Raw genomic sequence first — 19,439 nt, 5'->3', positions numbered from 1 at the left:
ACTTTTGGGTGGTCCGAGAAAGTGGGGCTGGGTCGAGGGTGTTGGTGCGGGTGGTCGGAGGTGGTGGTGAGGGTCGGAGGTCGGAGGATGGAGGTCGGAGGTGGTGGTGAGGGTGGGCGGTTGGGATGAGAGAGAGAGAGAGAGAGAGAGAGAGAGAGAGAGAGAGAGAGAGAGAGAGAGAGAGAGAGAGAGAGAGAGAGAGAGAGAGAGAGAGAGAGAGAGAGAGAGAGAGAGAGAGAGAGAGAGAGAGAGAGAGAGAGAGAGAGAGAGAGAGAGAGAGAGAGAGAGAGATGATGCAGAGAGAGAATGGGTGAATTGTGAGGGGGGTATTTTTGGGGTTTTGAAAAAAAAGTCATAGTTTTTTTAGGGTTTAGGTTTTTGGTTTAATAATAAAATTTTATAATTTTTTAAGTATATAAAATCAAATTTCCCTTTTAAAAAAGGGACATTAACTATCTATAGAGTTAGAAATAGGGCCATTTACTTACATTTCTCTATTCAATTGTCCAAACTTTATATTTTAAAAAGTAAAACTTTATACATTCTGGAAAACATCAATTGTATTTCTTAAGAAGAAAAACGTAAGTATCCATTTCACCTAAGAAATAAATAATAATTTAGTAAAATGTGCCGTTAACACTTTTGTTTTCTAATTTTTTAATCACAAAATGAAAGTAAAATTTTTATTTTTAAAAAATTTGTTTTTGAAAAACAAAAATACGTTCTGTAGCCACTTTTGTTTTTCAATTTTAAAAACAGAAAACAAAAGTGTGTTCTGTAAAGTTTATTTTTTTTATTTTTTTTAAGTCGGGTCTAGGTCCGGGGGTCGAATTCGGATCCGGTGTCGGATTCAACACAATGGCCGTGGGAGAGGATTTGGGTCTGGGTTTTGTCGGAGTCCAAAATATTGATTAAGAAAAAAAACTATTTAAAAAAATATTGAAAGTGATTTTTTTTTTGTTTTTAAAATTTTGATTCTCAATTAAAAAATTGAAAAACAAAAACAGTTTTATAGAACATGATTTTGAAAAATATTTTTACTTTTTTAATTTTAAAAACAAAAAACTGATTAAAAAAGTGTTACCAAACGCCACGTAATAATTTATTTTATTAATTTAAACAAACTTGTATTAAAAAATAATGGGCAATATTAAGAGAATTTGAATTTTTATGCTTAATTTCTTTATCTAATAAAAAAAATCTCTTATTTTTGTTGGAGTTATTTTATATATGATGTGAAGATAGTGCTATATTGGAGAAGTATATCTACTGCAACCTCAAATTTGAAGGATCGTTGGAGTTGCTCTAAATATGTTATAATTTTACACAAAATTTGAGGTTGCAGTAGATATACTTCTCCAATATAGTACTATCTTCACATCATATATACAGTCTTTGCTGTAATCACTTTAAAAATCTAAACCGTAAATTTGAAAAAAAAAGTTAAAAAAATAGTATATGGGGTAATTCTCCAATTTAATGCTTCATAATTAATAAATAATTATTTTATTTTTATATATAATTAACATTAAATAAATATATAAAAAATATTTTTATTTTTATTTTCTAAAATAATATATAAGATTCCTGTACTCAATCTAATTTAATTAACAGCAATATGATTACATATTACCCTATACAACCCAACACAGTTTACCTATTTCCCTATAATCATATTCTCCTTCGTAATATTCCCTATAATCGAACACCCCGTACCAAACGCTCTTCCATTGGATTAGTTTTGAGTTAAAATTCTACTATTTTTGAGATTTTAATGTCCCATTGGAGAAGTCCAAAAAAGTCGATCTCATTTCCAAAAAAAAAAAAAAGTCCCTCATTAGCATTGAAATTAAATAGTAGAGGAAACTATATCTCAGAATCTTTCTAGTCTTGTCTTTTCTCAAAAAGAAAAAAGAATCTTTCTAGTCTGAATACTGAAGCTTTATTTTCGTTTCTATCATGCAAATTGGAAAATTCCATTCCATCAAACTTTCCCCAATCTTTCATTCTTTTCCTCAGTCGGCTTTTTAATTTTGTTCTGGAATGTTGCTTGGATCTAAAAAATAGTTTATAATTGGCGGTAAAAAAGAAAAGTTAGACTCGTAGAAAATTGAAGTGCACAAAGAAAAAACTAGGTATAAATAATATGTCACTGATTTGAGAGAGAAATAGAATTGAGGATAATGATAACAAATCTACTACTCCACAACTAGGAGAAGAAAGTAGAAAGCGAAGAAGAATGAAGAAAAATGGTGAAAATATAACTTGCAGCCATGAAAATAGAAAGGAATTTTAACTGCTACAGAGCTTTTCTGATTTTTTTTTTTGAAGAAGGTGATTTGAGGGTTAATAAAGTTTTCACGTGACAATGGTGTCCAAACATATCTCACTGCCTTTTTTCAAGCGATCACTATTTATTTATTTAGTATATAATAAAAGAAAGATTTGTCTCAAACTCAAAGCTTGGCCAAAATGCTACTTCTTCGCTCATCGCCCTTTCTTCATCATCTTCCCACTCCAACTTCTCTAACGTCCATAACTTCCCACACTCATCATCTTCAACCCCATTTCCCGCTACGGCTCCCAGTCCCAACGACCACGACGACGACCACGTTGTCTTCTCAACGACATCGTTTATTTCCATCCAAATCAATACCTCTCCTCCGCTGCTCCGCTCTTTCATCATCTCCTGTAACCTCTCAGGTTTACCTTTGCTCCTTTCTATCTCTTTCTCAAATTCATTACATTTGCATCGCATGAAAATTGGTGAACATTTGTGTTTTGGATGGTTTTGGGAACAGTTGAAGGACAGTCTTATGTATTCAAGAGCTTATTGGGTGAGTGAATCTATTATCGCCTGGGATGTGGATGTTGGAATCAATGGCAGCTTATACTTATTTGCCAGCGAAACAGCTTCTTTGTCAATTACAGACGGTGATTATGGTATTCAAGGTATGGTGTCTGCTTCCGTTTATGTATATTTAGTTCAGGACTGTCGATTGCTTTAATTTAGGTGAACAAAGTGATTTAGAATGTTGTTTACATTTTGTAACAGGGCATGATGTGAAGTTTAAACTTGAAGAAGATACCCATGGGCTCCCTCAAAATGTATGAAAAATATTCTAATAGGTAATTTGATGTAATCTGCAGCTTCTTGAGAAGTTTAATTTTTTTTTTGTTCTTGAAAATTGATGTTTTTAGGTGATGGAAAAGTTTCCTCATATTAAAGACTACAGAGCTTTTAAGGTGCCTCCTAGCTTAGATGCAAAAGTCTTGCTCAAGTGCCAATTAGCTGTTGCTGCTTTTGATGGTAAGAAAATAGTTGTTAACGTTGTTGTGCCTTTTTCTTGAGTTATTAGTATATGGTGAATATGTTGAGGAAGACCTATGATAAGCAAGGAGACTAATGATGACTCATCCAGTACTGCATTTGCATTGTAGGACTGATAGGAAATAGCTTCAATTTTAATTTGTATGCTAATGACATCTAGTATGATTAGTTGGTTCTTTGCTTACATGTTGGTTTTTGTTATGTAGATGTTGGAAAATGCAGCAACATTACTGGTTTGCAGTTACCTGGCATCCTGGATGAATTGTTCTCGTACAGTGGTCCCCTAGGAGCAGTTTATTCAACTGAAGCTATAGCACTTTTTCTATGGGCACCTACTGCTCAAGTATGCCACTTCTGGAAATATTATTTCAATGTCTATTCGTACTTGCTTCTCTTGATCTGATTAAATGTGTTATATTGGTCTTGCTACATCTTCATTTCTACTCAATTTACTTCTGCATTAGTATAGGCAGTGCGGGCTTGCATTTATAAGGATTCGTCAGGTGGAAGTCCTCTAGAGATAGTCCAGCTTGAGGAGACTAAGGGTGTTTGGAGTACCAAAGGACCGAAGAGTTGGGATGGATGCTATTATGTGTACGAAGTGTCTGTTTACCATCCTAGCACCTTGCAAATTGTAAAATGCCATGCAAATGATCCCTATGCTAGAGGGTATGTATGCTGATTGTCTCCTATTGAAAAGTTTCCAAAAATATATTTAAGAACCTTTAATAGGAAAAACAATTTCTTGTAATGACAGGCTCTCAGCAAATGGTGGCCGGACACTGTTTGTAGATCTTGATTCTGATACTCTAAAACCTGATGGATGGGAGAAGTTGGCTCTTGAAAAACCTGACTTACTCTCTTTTTCAGACACAAGTATATATGAATTGCATGTAAGGGATTTCAGGTAACTAATCAAGCCATCACTTTTCTGTAAACTGCACCTTGAATCGTTATTGCTTGAACTTAATTTCTCAAAAGAAGCATAAAAGAATATGAATCCATATAGTCAAAGATAGACTAGAAATCGGCTTCATAATTTGAAATTTCATGTCTACAGGGTTAGATTATGGAGGTCTTTTTTTCTTAACTAATTATTTTATACTGCTAATTGGGAGGCACACCTTTCTCATAATATAAGGAGAACATGAAACTTCCTGAAATTCTACTTAAGCTTTTTTGCTGAAAACAGGCTTAAAGTGACATGTAAAATTATTTTGGCATTTTGAGTCCACCTAACTGTCTTTGTTTTAATATACTGCAGTGCCAGTGACCTCACTGTAGATAATGAATTCCGAGGTGGCTATTTGGCTTTCACTTTGCAGGTATTTGTGGCTTCCCCTTGATTATTTATGTGTTCTTACTTCTTAAGATGACTAAATTTTATCTACCTTTCTGTCTCTTGATAGAGCATTATGCAAAATTAAGATTAAAAGCTATAATGTGTGTTGTTTTGTCACTGGGGGTGTTGAAGATTGCAATAGGTCATTGGTTATGTTATTTTGAACTTGGAATTATTGGTAACATGAAATGTTAGCAGGGCTTGTTACAAGGTTGGATGTCTTAGGACCTGACCAATGCATCTGTACCCATAACACACTTTCATACACATAAATTCTTCCCCATTAGACATACATGATGAAAACTCTATGATATGCAAGGATGGCTAAGATCAGATATGTCGTCATTTAATCTAGGTTACTGATTGCCCCAAAAGCTAAGCTTCAAGCATATTAATGCACCTAAAATCATAAATTACACAAATTCTGCTTGAAGTAATATCTGAATACGTTGGGCTTTAAATTATGTTATTTTGATATCTCTTTAAAAAATCTGAACTTTCTCTCCATTGTGAATTGTGATATATACATGCTTAAATGGTACCTTTAAATTTTGTATGATGACAAATCACAATGTACTGTGCATATTCGTGATTACATTCATTAGTACTATAGCCAAGCTTTATGTGATGAATTCTCAAAACATTAATGTTGTGAGTGTATATTATTTACCAGTGAACATATACTACTTGAAGGATTCTGCAGGTATCCGTCATTTAAAGAAATTGTCAGATGCTGGTCTTACTCATGTCCATTTACTGCCAGCCTTCCAGTTTGCTGATGTTGATGATGAGAAAGAGAAGTGGAAGTCTGTTGGTATGTATATTTCTTACTTAGGTCAAATTTAAGAACAAGTTTTCTGCCACTTGGGGTTCACTCGAATGGTTGGCTGATCAAGACTTCAAGTCTGGTAAATGTTTATGGTTAAAATTTAAAAAATACAGTAAAAAAAGTTTAATATTTTAAATTAAATATTTTAGAGAAGGAACCTTATTGTGAATTTTAGTTTCGTGTAATTATTTTTGTTTTTTGGTTGCCTATTTATATTAAAATGAGGGTACTATTTTTAATCTAAAAGGTTACAAGAGGTCCACTGTTATTGACATTTGCCATCCAAAATTGCCATAACTTTTTCATGCAGATCAGGTCTTAATTTGAGTGTGACTGGGGTCAGATTCACACAATTATTGTGCAGGTGGCAGCATTAATATAAATGACTCATGATTTATGTGCTTTTGCCCTTCTGCAGACACTGAGATACTTGAAAAGTTTTCCCCAGATTCTGCTGAGCAACAAGCTCTAATAACAGCTATACAAAATAGTGATGGCTATAACTGGGGGTATGCTTCTGACTTCTATTGGATATTGTGATCTGGTTTAGATGCTTTGTGTTTCTAAATGAATTAATTTCTTCTCTTATGAAGGTACAATCCTGTTCTTTGGGGAGTCCCTAAAGGAAGTTATGCAAGTAATCCAAATGGGTCATGCCGCATAATTGAGTTTAGAAGGATGGTTAAGGTCAGGATATTATGTCTTTATTGAAATGGCCAACTAAACTGACCTTCTTCCTTCACTCTCAGAAAAACTGAGAAGGAAATGTTTAGAATGAAATTTTTGAACCCTCGTTCACTGTAGTCATTTTCCCTCTTGTCTTTTGTAATCAAACAGTTACTATTAAGAGTGAATCTCTCTTTGGTCTCACCTTGTCTAGTATTCTGCTTTCATGGCCCATGTTTGCATATTATCCATTGGCATCTACTCATTTGATTTTTACTGATAAAAACAATATCTTTTATTTGCAGGCACTTAATCATATTGGCCTACGGGTTGTACTCGATGTTGTCTATAATCATTTACATGCAAGTGGGCCCTATGATGAAAATTCTGTTCTTGATAAGGTCGTATTTTGCTATAAATTCTCTCTGACCCATTGTGCATGCTGAAAAAGTATAGTTACTTAATGATTGTAGTGTTCTACCATGTATATTAGTATTCTTCCATGTTGAAGATATGTAGTCTTCTGTTGTGACATGGACTTTTGTTACAGATTGTTCCAGGTTACTATTTGAGAAGAAACACTGATGGATTTATTGAGAACAGTACATGTGTAAACAACACTGCAAGTGAGCATTTTATGGTTGAGCGTTTGATTATTGATGATCTTCTTCACTGGGTTGTCAATTACAAGGTGATTCCTATATTACAGAATGATACATTATATTCTTTAAAAGCTGCCTCTCTTACTCACATAAAAAGCTTTCCCGTATGTATTCCTCTATAATATGGTATATGTTATAGAGCAAACTGAACTTAAAACAGGCTTATGATTTCTATCCATCATTACACCTTTGCTTCTAGGTTTTTTTGGAGGTTCTAAGTCGTTGAGATTAATCACAGTAATGTTCTATTTCAGGTTGATGGATTTCGGTTTGACCTTATGGGTCATATAATGAAAAGAACAATGGTAAGCACTTGTTGACCAATTCAATAAGGTGCATATCTATGATTATAAATTACAAAGAAAATAAAGATTATAAACTTTCCTTAGATGAAAGCAAAAGATGCGATTTCCAGCCTAACAAAGGAAAAGAATGGCGTTGATGGTTCCAGTGTCTATATGTAGGTTTTGCTTGGTCACTTAACTTTTTCATCCAGTAGTTTTTCTTTTTATTGCTTTTAAGTTTTTTTTCCTTTTACTTCTAATGAACTAGTTATTTAAGTGATAATTTTATAAAATTTCTGTTTCACTTTTCGAAGATATGGAGAAGGATGGGACTTTGGTGAAGTTGCTAGGAATGGACGCGGGGTAAACGCATCACAAGTTAATCTTTCTGGAACTGGGATAGGGAGGTATTCTTTGTTATATAAATGATAATTTGTTTAACTTACTTTTCTGTTCCCAGTTCCCATATGTTTTAAAGCATATTTTGGACAAAATACAATAGTAGTTAAATTTAAATTTTAAAAGCTATTTTTCCCTTCAAGCCAAATAGCTTGAGCAATATTGAAATTGTCCTTAAAAGAAGGGCCAATATGACTGCTGCGTGAGCACTCTGCAATATTTTTAAAGTCACTAACGAATTGGGCACTTGATTGCCGGAAGTCTTAAATTTGTGGATCACATTGTGAAAAGATAAATCTCAAGGACCAGATTGTCCAATGTAAAACTGAGGATAGTTTGTATTTGCACACATACATGACACACACATAAAAGTGTCGGCATTTAATAGCTATCCAGGAAAATGAGCTATTTTATGGTGTGTGTGTGTGTGTGTGCGGACACTTTTATGAGGACTTTAGACTTTTAGTAAATGTTATTATTTTTGCCACTGTTTGTAGTGTCTAGAATCAATTTTTTCCCTTATCTCTATCTAACTTTCACAAATAACTGAAATTCATCTTAGTTTCAATGATCGAATTCGGGATGCAATCCTCGGTGGATCTCCATTTGGTCATCCTCTTCAACAAGGATTTGTCACTGGCTTACTATTGCAGGTAAATTTATTTTACTTTAGAAAGTATATCATCATATTTCTTCATTACTTGCATCAGCATGACAACCATTTTTTTTTTAAACAGAGATTAGTTTCTTAAGTTGCCAGCTCCTTAAGCGGTGATATTTTGATAAATTTCATACCAGTGTTTGTATTATAAAGGCAATATTTTATTTGCAGCAATCTATCTAATCATGTTTATGTTGAGCTTTTAATCATAATTATTACTAATAGATGACCAAAATTTTGTATAACAAAGTATTATTACTATTACTTTTATCATGATGTTTGAAATGTTATTGTTATAACTATGGTAGCTACTTACTTTGTTCTTCTCTCGCAGCCTAATGATCATGACCATGGCACAGCTGCTGGAGAAATGCTTGCAGCTTCAAAGGATCACATTCAGGTTTAACATATTGATGCATAATTTCTTGAAAATTACTTTATTAGTAATTCACTAGTTTCTCCATGAAATACATGCTAAATAAAGATACACATTTCTTCAAAAGGAACAATCTAAGTAAGGCTGACAATTTTACACATTTAACTATATATATATATATATATATATATATATATCTGGATATACTACTTTGATACAGTGAGTAATACCCAACTATTTGGGTTTAGGATATGGTATGGCATTGGCTACAATATTAAATCCTACCTCCTACCTACCTCCTGTCAATTTTACCCAATCCTACCTCCTGATTAATGCATATACTATCAACACACACACACATATTGGTATCAGTATTGCATGTGGGCATGCTTTTGCTGTTGTCCCAAACCTATTCTTTTTTGCCTATAGCTGAGCTAGATATATTGAATATTGATATGATGATAGACTTAGAAAATATAATAAAGTTTAATCATCTTCTTTGAGGTTTGAGGTTCCATTTTCATGGGGACCAACCTAGAAATATGCTGGAGTTTTTTCACCGTCATTATGTATGAGATTTGACTCCTCATTGAGATATGCTTAGTAATATGCTAGAGTTTCAAAATTTTAACAGTCAGTGGGAGGACAAGTTTTGTAAATATATATGAACTATTATTATAACTGCGCCACATAATTTATTTTATTTAATGTCAGACTAATGCTTTCAACTTTGATATTAATTTAAAAAAGCTTTGATATCATTTTTAAGGATTTTTCGCTAATCAAAGTTTCTCACTGTTCAGGTTGGGATGGCTGCCAATTTGAGGGACTTTGTGCTAACAAATTGTTTAGGGAAAGAGGTAGGTAATACAGTACTTCTCAAATATTTGCTTACATGTTATATTGTGATATATTTGCTTGCAGACAAATGAACAATTTCCATAGCTTTAGTTAATTGCTTATTACTATTATTAATTCTAATAATATTATTATTAGTAGTAGTAGTAGCTGTAAGGTTTTGATATCTAAGTTTCGTACATAAGCAATTCTATTGCATAACAAAGTAAGCTTTCAAATTATACTGATCTTATACTGCATTTTGTACTGTCATTATTCTGTTTTGTAATTATTATTGTTAAATCCAAAAATATTGTCTTGACTCGATGTTCAATGGATTCCATAGGTAAAAGGATCTGAAGTATTAACTCATGGGAGTGCCCCTGTTGGATTTGCCTCAAACCCCACAGAAACTGTAAGGATTGACTCCCTCACCACTTGCATCAGCAGTTTGCATTTACTTAAATCCTGTTTTTTACCTGACAAAAAAAGGAAAAAGGAAAATCCTGTTTTTCATTATGAGCCTTTTTCATTTTCTTTTTTCTGCTGATTTGGTTGGCATTAACCACACCTAATGCACCATACAAGGAAATATTATAGGAGGTCCGAGGTTAGAAATTATTTCTGGGACATTTATTTTAAGGACTTTTTTTTTTTGATGAAACATACACTTAATGAAATTAGATGACGTAATCTTAGTACTTTTGCTATGTTCATTTAGCTGAATTGTTGACACTCTTCCTTAATGTATGTGTAAAAAAATAATGTAGATATTTTTTCTTATTTTCTCTTTCTTTTGCTATGAGCAGATTAATTAAAAAAAATCTTATAGTGGCAATGCACTTTAATTATTATTATTTATTTTTCGTGGGGAGCTGGAAATCTGATAAGCCACCAGATTAATTTAAACTATAGGTTTAGCTGTTAACTCTCTTAAATTTTAAATAAATGCTGATGTATATTGGTGGCTGAGTTGTATTAGTCCTAGGGGCTGATGTGGCAATTATTTTAGGACACCTTGAAGTATACAAGGGGAGAGGGTCTCATAGAAAGGACATGGAGAAAATTGATAAGAGTTGAGACTCATTGTGGAGAGCCCCAATCCTCTCGTATAGATTAGAATAGGAGAGAACAAGCCTCTTGAAATCTTGTGATTTGTAATTTTATCCATCAATTAAATAAAGTTTCTGCAAAGCATTTCAGCTAACCTACAGAAATTAGTTCTATCCACTTTGTATGGTCAATTATAGGAGACTTGGATCAGGAATGTATATGTATTAGGGGAAAAAATGATCAAGGACGGAACATATAATAACATATGCCTTGCAGGAATCTTGAATTCTGAATCAAGCATTAATCTTGCATTAATGTTCCTTTTGATGCTACATGTTCTGGTGCTAGTTTTTGATTACTTCCTCCAGTAAGGAATAATTTAGACTCTAATGGTCTGCTTGTAACTTCCAGGTTAATTATGTTTCTGCTCATGACAATGAGACACTCTTTGACATTATCAGCCTGAAGGTACAATCATTCTATTTATTACTGCTTTGTTTTTATACATGTACTTTGTCTCTAACCACAGTTGTTTATATGTAGACTCCAATGGAAATCTCTGTCAACGAGAGATGCTGGATAAATCATTTGGCAACAAGTATAATAGCACTGTCACAGGTTTTAACTACTATTGCTGAGAACATTTTACTTAAATCTTCATTATCTTCAGTTACAGCAATTATAGTAAAATTTTTACCTAAAGAAGTATCCTAAGAATTTTATTGTACAGGGAATACCATTTTTCCACGCAGGTGATGAGTTGCTCCGCTCAAAATCAATGGATCGTGATTCATACAACTCTGGTGATTGGTTTAACAGGTCCATTGTTTATTCTTATTCAGTTACTCTCTCTAGTTTTCGATCCCATAAATAGGAATATTCATTTTTTATATTAGCATTCTTTATCTACTTTAGATTGGATGTTTATTGATTTTTGTGCTCAGGCTCGACTTTACATACAACTCCAACAACTGGGGAGTTGGGCTTCCTCCAAAACAGAAGAACGAGAAAAGCTGGCCACTGTAAGCACTCATATATTCTACATAATAATTTCATTTCCTAAAAGAAAGATGATTATTATAATAACTGAAGGCATGACTTCTGATATTTATTACTGTATCCACTATATTTACTTCAACTTCAGAGGACCCTTTCAGATAAATACATACATAAGTTATATCTGTTGATTTTAATCTGAGACTTGTATCTATTTTCAGAATTAAACCTAGATTGGCAGATCCATCATTCAAACCTCAGAGAAGTCACATCCTCGTTGCTGTGGAGAATTTCTCAAATTTGTTACGTATTAGGTACTCTTCACCGCTATTTCGTCTGAGGACAGCCACTGCTATCCAGGTGAGAACCGTGGTTATAATGTTTGGAATTGATAAATTTTGAATAACAATTTATCCCATTCTTGTCTTCATAGTATCTTTTTTGGTTTCCTTCCAAACTTCATGGTATCTTTTATGGTTGGGTTTTCCACTAAGAAAATGTAAGGTGTTTGGTAAGATATTAAGGCAATGTCAATTTACACATTATAATATCTATCTAATGTTTTTAGGAGCGAGTACGCTTCCACAACACTGGTCCATCCTCTATTCCTGGGGTCATAGTAATGAGCATCGAAGATGGTCATGAAAGTCAACATGGGTTATCTCAACTAGATCCAATGTGAGTAAAATTGAGTTTTCAGTCGTTTTACCAGACGTTAACTTTAGGATTTAGAGTTATAATGCTGCAATTGTCTTTTTCTTTTTTGGGTCTCAGCTACTCATATATTGTGGTCGTGATCAATGCACGTCCGACTGAGGTGTCATTCACCAGTCCAGCGCTAAGAGCTAAACATTTTGAATTACATCCCGTACAGGTAAATCAGTTTTTTTTCTTAAACAAAACTAGAATGAGCTAGTGATATTGCTTTTTGGGCCCAATTGTTATGTTATATTCTGAAACTTGTGGTTCTCCTATTTTGAGTTGCCTATATAAGAGTAGTTTGAATGTTGATTAAACCATGGAACCTTAAAATGAAGTCATAGTAAATGGTTGCAATTTTAAATTATTGAAATCTATAGAAGTTCAAAGAATTGTAGTTTGATTTAAAGCTATTTTTGTCTAATGATCATAGAACACTATTTTATGACCATTTTGAGTGACTCATTGACAGTTTCTGCTATATTTATGTATTTTTTTTTCATATGAAAATATGCTGCAGTTGATGTCCACTGATGAAGTAATCAAGGCTTCTACTTATGAAGAGTCCAGAGGATGCTTCGTTGTCCCCTCAAGAAGAACATCTGTCTTTGTTGAACCTCGGAAATTTTGAGTACTCTTTTGTTTTGAAACTTGTCTAAGGCAATAATTTGAGCACCCTGATAAGACCCGAGATCTTCTGCTCAAGAACACAACAAAACAGTAGCAATAATAGGAGTAGAACAATAGCAAAATAATAGAAAATGTGTATTGAAAGTATGAGAAACTCAATTACAAAGTAAGGGAGCCCTTAGGCCCCTTTGAAGTAGGGGTGTTCATCCGATCCAATTCGCACTTTTTTGCTCAAACAACATCCAATCCGCACTAAGTGCGGATTTCATATTTTGGATCCAATCCGATCCGCATAAGAGTTTAAATCCAATCCAATCCGATCCGCAATGGTGCGGATTGGATCGGTTATTTTTTTAATAATAAATTATTTAATATTTCATAAAAAAAAAAATTAAAAAAAGACTATTGTTTCTTAATCTCTAATAATAATCTATTTCTATCTCTATTTATATACAAATCAAATCAATATACATATATATATATATTTATATAAAAATATATATTTACTTATCCTTAGATTTACACTAAAATATATATATATATATATATATCTCTCTTACTAAAATAAACAAGCTAGTATACATATATTTAAATTTATGTGTATGTGTCTATGTGAATAAGAATTATTTTTCTTGTGTTTTTTATTATAAAATAAATAAAATGCACCAACTTAATATATTACCAAAAATGATTAGGAAATTAGAAGTTTGTGTCTTGTTTTGATTAATATATATTATATATTATAATTTTTAAAAATATATATAATTAAGTGCGGATTGGATTGGATCGGTTACTTTTTTAGGTCAAACAACATCCAATCCGCACAAGTGCGGATTTTGGATTTTTCAATCCAATCCAATCCGCACAAGTGCGGATATCCGCATTTTGCGGATTGAATTGGATTGGATCGTGCGGATTGGATTGGATCGGATACTTTGTGAACACCCCTACTTTGAAGCAACTAGAGATTTACTCAATACATTGCATACCACTCAATTCTCCTTAATATTCTATATATACTATTCTATTCCCTCCAGAACACTACCCTCAATACAAGGATTCAATTACCCTTTTATTTAATATATGCTAGCCCACCATACTAATCCCAAGGCCTAACATTACCGGTCGCCCGAAATTCACCTTGTCTTCAAGGTAATTGATTAATTCACTCAAGTCTAGAGCCCTATGTTGTATGCGACCTCTGTCAAAGAACCAAGTTAGTAATGTCGTATTTTGACATGTCTTTGATGCACCCTTAGCTGGCTGGAGTAGTGTTTGGCGTCCTCTATCAAAAACCCAATGCTTGAATGGCACTAGTAAAGCACCAAGGTTAAACTTCTCATCCACCAAAGGTATTTTATTTTTGCCTCCAATAACATGACAACCTTCACCATTTATGAGCAAAAAAGTCACTTTCAAGTGTTCTTTCCCATCTGTTGGAAAATCAGCTTTCCTAAATTATTATTATTATTCAGTATAGCTGTATAATAATAATTCTGTTTTTATTGTACCATATTTTTAGGGAATTAGTTTAGGGATTCATTGTATCTTTATTATTTGTTATGTTTCTCTTTATAGACTTATTGTACATGTTATATATACTGCTTTATATCAGAAATAATATAATACAGAAAAAACATTTTTCCCTAAATCTGTCAACTTGGTATCAGTGCCAGAAAAAAAAGAAAAAAAAAACCCTAATCGCACCCCTAACCCTAATCACCTCTGTCCTACTTGCATCATGTCAGATTCTGAGTCAGGTATAACCAAAAACAACCCCATCCCAACCAATTCCACTGTTCTTTCTACCAAATCTACCGAGTCTCACTCTGTCCAGATCACTACTATTCGCTTGAATGGAGAAAACTTTCTGAGATGGTATCAATCGGTGAAGATGTATATGAAAGGTCGAGGAAAAATGGGATATTTGACTGGTGAAAAGAAGGCTCTAGCGGAAACTGATTCAACCTATGAAACTTGGGATGCTGAAAATTCTATGGTGATGGCTTGGCTTGTTAACTCTATGGAAGAAGAGATTAGCTCCAATTATATGTGCTATCCTACAGCAAAGGAGCTATGGGACAACATTATTGAAATGTATTCTGATCTTGAAAATCAATCTTAGATTTTCGGGTTAAATATCAAACTTGGAGAAATAAAGCAAGGGGAGGACAGCGTGACAAAGTACTTTAATTCTTTGAAAAGAATCTGGCAAGACTTAGATCTTTTCGATACTTATGAGTGGAAATCTGCAGAAGATGGCAAACACCACAAGAAAACGATTGAGAAAACCCAAATCTATAAGTTCCTGGCTGGTCTCAATGTTGAGTTTGATGAGGTGAGGGGGAGGATTATTGGAAGGCAGCCCCTACCTCCAATTGGTGAAGTATTTGCTGAAGTTAGAAGAGAGGAGAGTCGAAGGAGTGTTATGTTGGGAAAGAAGACACCTACATCTATTGTTGAGAGTTCAGCGCTAGCCACCATGGGCGCAGGATATAACAAGAACACCCCATACATGCAGAAAACTGATGAGAAGCCACGTGTTTGGTGTGATTTTTGTAATAAACCTCGTCATACTCGAGAGACCTGTTGGAGAATCCATGGCAAACCAGCAAACTGGAAAAGCAAGGCAGAGAGAGAAAAGGCAGGTCGAACCCCTTTTGCACATGAAGGCGAGTCCGGCCCACTTCACTAAGGAGCAGATGAATCACCTTCATGCATTGCTGAACACTACCTCGTCCTCATCTGGTATTCCTACTGCCTCTATTGCATATGCAGGTAACAAAGTATTAGAAATAAATGCTCTAAGTTGTTATCAAAAATCATCCACCCCATGGATAATAGATTCTGGAGCTTCAGATCATATGACAAATTCTTCTAAATTTTTTGAATCATATATACCTTGTTCAGGAGATCAAAAAGTTAAAATAGCTGATGGTAATTTCTCATCCATTGCAGGAAAAGGTTTAATTAAGATTTCTAAGGGGATAGATCTTAAATCTGTCCTCCATGTTCCTAAACTTACTTGCAATCTCTTATCTGTCAGCAAATTATCTAAAGATTCTAATTGTTGTGTGGTTTTCGATGAATCTCATTGTGTTTTTCAGGACCAGAGTTCGGGGAAGACGATTGGCAGTGCTAGGATGATTAATGGACTCTATTATTTCGAAGATAAGGCTTCTGAAAATAAAATTGCTCAAGGATTTAGTAGCATTAGTTCTCTTTCTGTTTATGATCAAATAATGGTTTGGCATTATAGATTAGGCCATCCTAGTTTTTCTTATTTAAAACATTTGTTTCCAGCACTATTTAAATCCTTTGTCTTTTCAATGTGAAAGTTGTTTATTGGCCAAAAGCCAACGTAAACCTTACATTAAATCTTTTTATCATCCTTCAAAACCGTTTTATCTGTTTCATAGTGATGTCTGGGGACCTTCTAAGGTTACCACTAATTCTGGGAAAAAATGGTTTGTTACTTTTATAGACGACCACACTCGTCTTTGTTGGGTTTATTTAATGAGGGAAAAGTCTGAGGTTGAACAAATTTTTACCGATTTTTACAAAATGATTGAAAATCAGTTTCAAACAAAAATCAGTATTTTAAGAACTGATAATGGAACAGAATACTTTAATCACATCTTGGGAAATTTTTTAAAAGAAAAAGGTATTTTGCATCAATCTACATGTCCTGATACTCCCGAACAAAATGGAATAGCAGAAAGAAAGAATAAACACTTGTTAGAAGTAGCTCGTGCCATGATGTTTTATATGAATGTTCCAAAATATTTATGGGGGGACGCTGTTCTTACTGCATCTTATTTGATAAATAGAATGCCTACTAAAGTTTTACATTACACTACTCCTTTGAAATGTTTCAAAAAATTCTTTCCTACTTCTAGAATTAATTCAGATTTACCATTGAAGATTTTTGGGAGTACTGTTTTTGTTCATCTTCCAAAAATGTCTAGATCTAAGTTAGATCCTAGAGCTGAAAAATGTATTTTCTTAGGCTATCCTCCAAATAAAAAAGGATATAAATGTTTTAATCCTATCTCTAAACGCATCTATATTACTATGGATGTATCTTTTGCTGAAAATAGTCCTTATTTCTCAAAGAATTTTGTTCAGGGGGAGAATTCAGTGGTACAAAATTTTTGGGAACTTGTTGAACCTTTACCTAAGACTATTCTTGATGTTTCTCTTGAGAAAACTCAACCTACATCTATTGAATCCGAATCTGATCTTGGTTTATCAGAAACAGAAATGCTACGATTGATTAAAAATCGTAATGTTCTTGAGCCTGTGGTTTATTCAAGGAAGAACATCTGGGAAAGAAGTAGAGACCATCCAATCATCCCTGCACAAGACCAAATGGAAGCCCCGAACAATGGTTCTTCAAGTACCCCAAGTAATTCTTCTTCTATTCCTAGATCTTCTCTGTCTCCAAGTAATATTTTGTCTTCACAATCTGTTTCAAGCCCTACATCTGAAACTCTAGATCTTCCTATTGCTCTTAGAAAAGGAACTCGTGCTTGTACAAAGCATCCAATTGCCAAATACATCTCGTACAATCACCTATCAGATAACTATAGAGCATTTATTACTAATATTTCTGAACTTGTTGTGCCTAGAAGTATACAGGAGGCACTAGATGAACCGAGATGGAAGTTGGCAGTGGATGAAGAGATGGATGCTTTGATAAAGAATGGGACTTGGGAGATTGTAATGTTACCGAGGGACAAGAAGATTGTAGGGTGTAAACGGGTGTTCACAGTAAAATTTAAAGTTGATGGAAGTATTGAGAGGTTTAAAGCGAGGCTTGTGGCCAAAGGCTTTACTCAAACCTATAGAATAGATTATCAAGAGACTTTTGCACCTGTTGCAAAAATTAATTCTATACGGATTCTACTATCTTTGGCAGTTAACTATAATTGGCCTTTGAACCAGTTAGACGTGAAGAATGCTTTTCTTAATGGAGACCTTGAAGAGGAAGTGTATATGAGTGTCCCACCAGGTTTCGAAAAAAAGTTTGGAGTTGGAAAAGTGTGTAAATTGAAGAAATCCTTGTATGGTCTTAAACAGTCCCCTAGAGCTTGGTTTGAACGCTTTGGTAAGGTTTTGAAGAGGTTTGGTTACACTCAAAGTCAAGCAGATCACACTATGTTCTACAAACATTCAGAGGAAGGAAAGGTGGCTATTTTAATTGTGTATGTAGATGATATTGTGATAACTGGGGATGACATTGATGAACAAGAGAGATTAAAAAGAAGATTTGGTGAGGAATTCGAAATTAAAGACTTGGGTCCTTTGAAATACTTCCTTGGAATGGAATTTGCAAGGTCCAAAGAAGGCATTTTTGTAAGTCAGCGTAAGTATGTGCTTGATTTACTTAATGAGACAGGTATGATGGGTTGCAAACCTGCTGAAACACCTAGTGAACCTAATGTTAAACTACAGGCTGTTGAAGACTTGAAAAGTGTGAAGGACAAAGAGCTTTATCAACGATTAGTTGAGAGACTGATTAATTTGTCTCATACACGACCTGACATAGCTTTCTCAGTGAGTATGGTAAGTCAGTTCATGCATTCACCTGGTTCAAGGCATTTTGATGCAATCTATAGGATTCTAAGGTATCTAAGGCCTCTTGTTTAGACCTCGAGGGCATCTAGAGATTGAAGCCTACACTGATGCAGATTGGGCTGGAAGCACTGTAGATAGAAGATCTACATCAGGCTACTGTTCATATGTTGGAGGTAATTTGGTCACTTGGCAAAGCAAGAAACAAAGTGTGGTAGCTAGAAGCAGTGCTGAAGCTGAATTTAGATCTGTCGCTCATGGAATTTGTGAAATTATTTGGATAAAAAGGCTGCTTGAAGAGCTGAAGTCATCACAATCATCTCCTATGAAGTTATATTGTGACAACAAGGCAGCAATTGCAATTGCTCATAATCCTGTACTTCATGATCGCACAAAGCATGTTGAAGTAGATAAGCATTTTACTAAGGAGAAAATTGAGAGCGGTCAAGTGTGTATGCCTTATGTTTCTAGTGAAGATCAGGTGGCGGATATTTTCACAAAAGGATTGTGTAAAAAACAATTTGATTTTCTGACTAGCAAGCTGGCTATGGAGAACATTTTTAGCCCAGCTTGAGGGGGAGTGTTGGAAAATCAGCTTTCCTAAATTATTATTATTATTCAGTATAGCTGTATAATAATAATTCTGTTTTTATTGTACCATATTTTTAGGGAATTAGTTTAGGGATTCATTGTATCTTTATTATTTGATATGTTTCTCTTTATAGACTTATTGTACATGTTATATATACTGTTTTATATCAGAAATAATATAATACAGAAAAAACATTTTTCCCTAAATCTGTCAACTCCATCTCTTGTCTCATGATTGTGACTGTAACATTTTGGGTAGGACATCCAAAGTTGCACCCCTTTAAAAATAAAATGGCTCATTTCTTTGTTTAGTTGGGCCATGACCACAACTTGGTCAAAGCAATATAAACTTTGGAATGTCTGGGCCCAAGATGGAGTAAAGAAAGGAGTTTGGTTCCCAAAATGACCCTCACTTACTAAACTAGACATAGGAATAAAGTGGGTGGGTTCCCATTTAAGTAAATCAAAGTGACCTATTGGGTTAATTTTACTCTTGTGGGCCAAAG

At 34.1% G+C, this 19,439-nt stretch overlaps 2 protein-coding genes across 2 annotated transcripts; both read left to right on the top strand.

Annotated features, from left to right (window-relative positions):
• The first annotated feature begins 2,070 nt into the window (after positions 1-2,070).
• Positions 2,071-13,047, top strand: LOC115705999 (pullulanase 1, chloroplastic). Its single transcript, XM_030633493.2, has 28 exons — positions 2,071-2,703; positions 2,802-2,952; positions 3,056-3,108; positions 3,202-3,310; positions 3,538-3,674; positions 3,801-4,000; positions 4,089-4,238; positions 4,596-4,656; positions 5,367-5,487; positions 5,921-6,011; positions 6,096-6,189; positions 6,474-6,569; positions 6,719-6,859; positions 7,085-7,135; positions 7,220-7,290; positions 7,429-7,521; positions 8,076-8,166; positions 8,509-8,574; positions 9,354-9,410; positions 9,734-9,802; positions 10,852-10,908; positions 10,984-11,058; positions 11,171-11,259; positions 11,385-11,462; positions 11,658-11,796; positions 12,005-12,114; positions 12,211-12,310; positions 12,656-13,047. Exons 1-28 carry the CDS (start codon positions 2,473-2,475, stop codon positions 12,764-12,766), a joined length of 2,892 nt encoding a protein of 963 aa, XP_030489353.2. The 5' UTR covers positions 2,071-2,472; the 3' UTR covers positions 12,767-13,047.
• Positions 13,048-15,451: 2,404 nt separating this feature from the next.
• Positions 15,452-18,916, top strand: LOC115716723 (retrovirus-related Pol polyprotein from transposon RE2). Its single transcript, XM_061109002.1, has 3 exons — positions 15,452-15,543; positions 15,873-18,365; positions 18,418-18,916. Exons 2-3 carry the CDS (start codon positions 16,282-16,284, stop codon positions 18,914-18,916), a joined length of 2,583 nt encoding a protein of 860 aa, XP_060964985.1. The 5' UTR covers positions 15,452-15,543; positions 15,873-16,281.
• The last annotated feature ends 523 nt before the right edge of the window (positions 18,917-19,439 follow it).

Source organism: Cannabis sativa, chromosome 1 (genome assembly GCF_029168945.1).
Source record: "Cannabis sativa cultivar Pink pepper isolate KNU-18-1 chromosome 1, ASM2916894v1, whole genome shotgun sequence".
Taxonomy (NCBI): Eukaryota; Viridiplantae; Streptophyta; class Magnoliopsida; order Rosales; family Cannabaceae; genus Cannabis; species Cannabis sativa.
The sequence above is the reverse complement of the archived record's forward strand: the minus strand, read 5'-3'. Positions and strand labels throughout refer to the sequence as shown.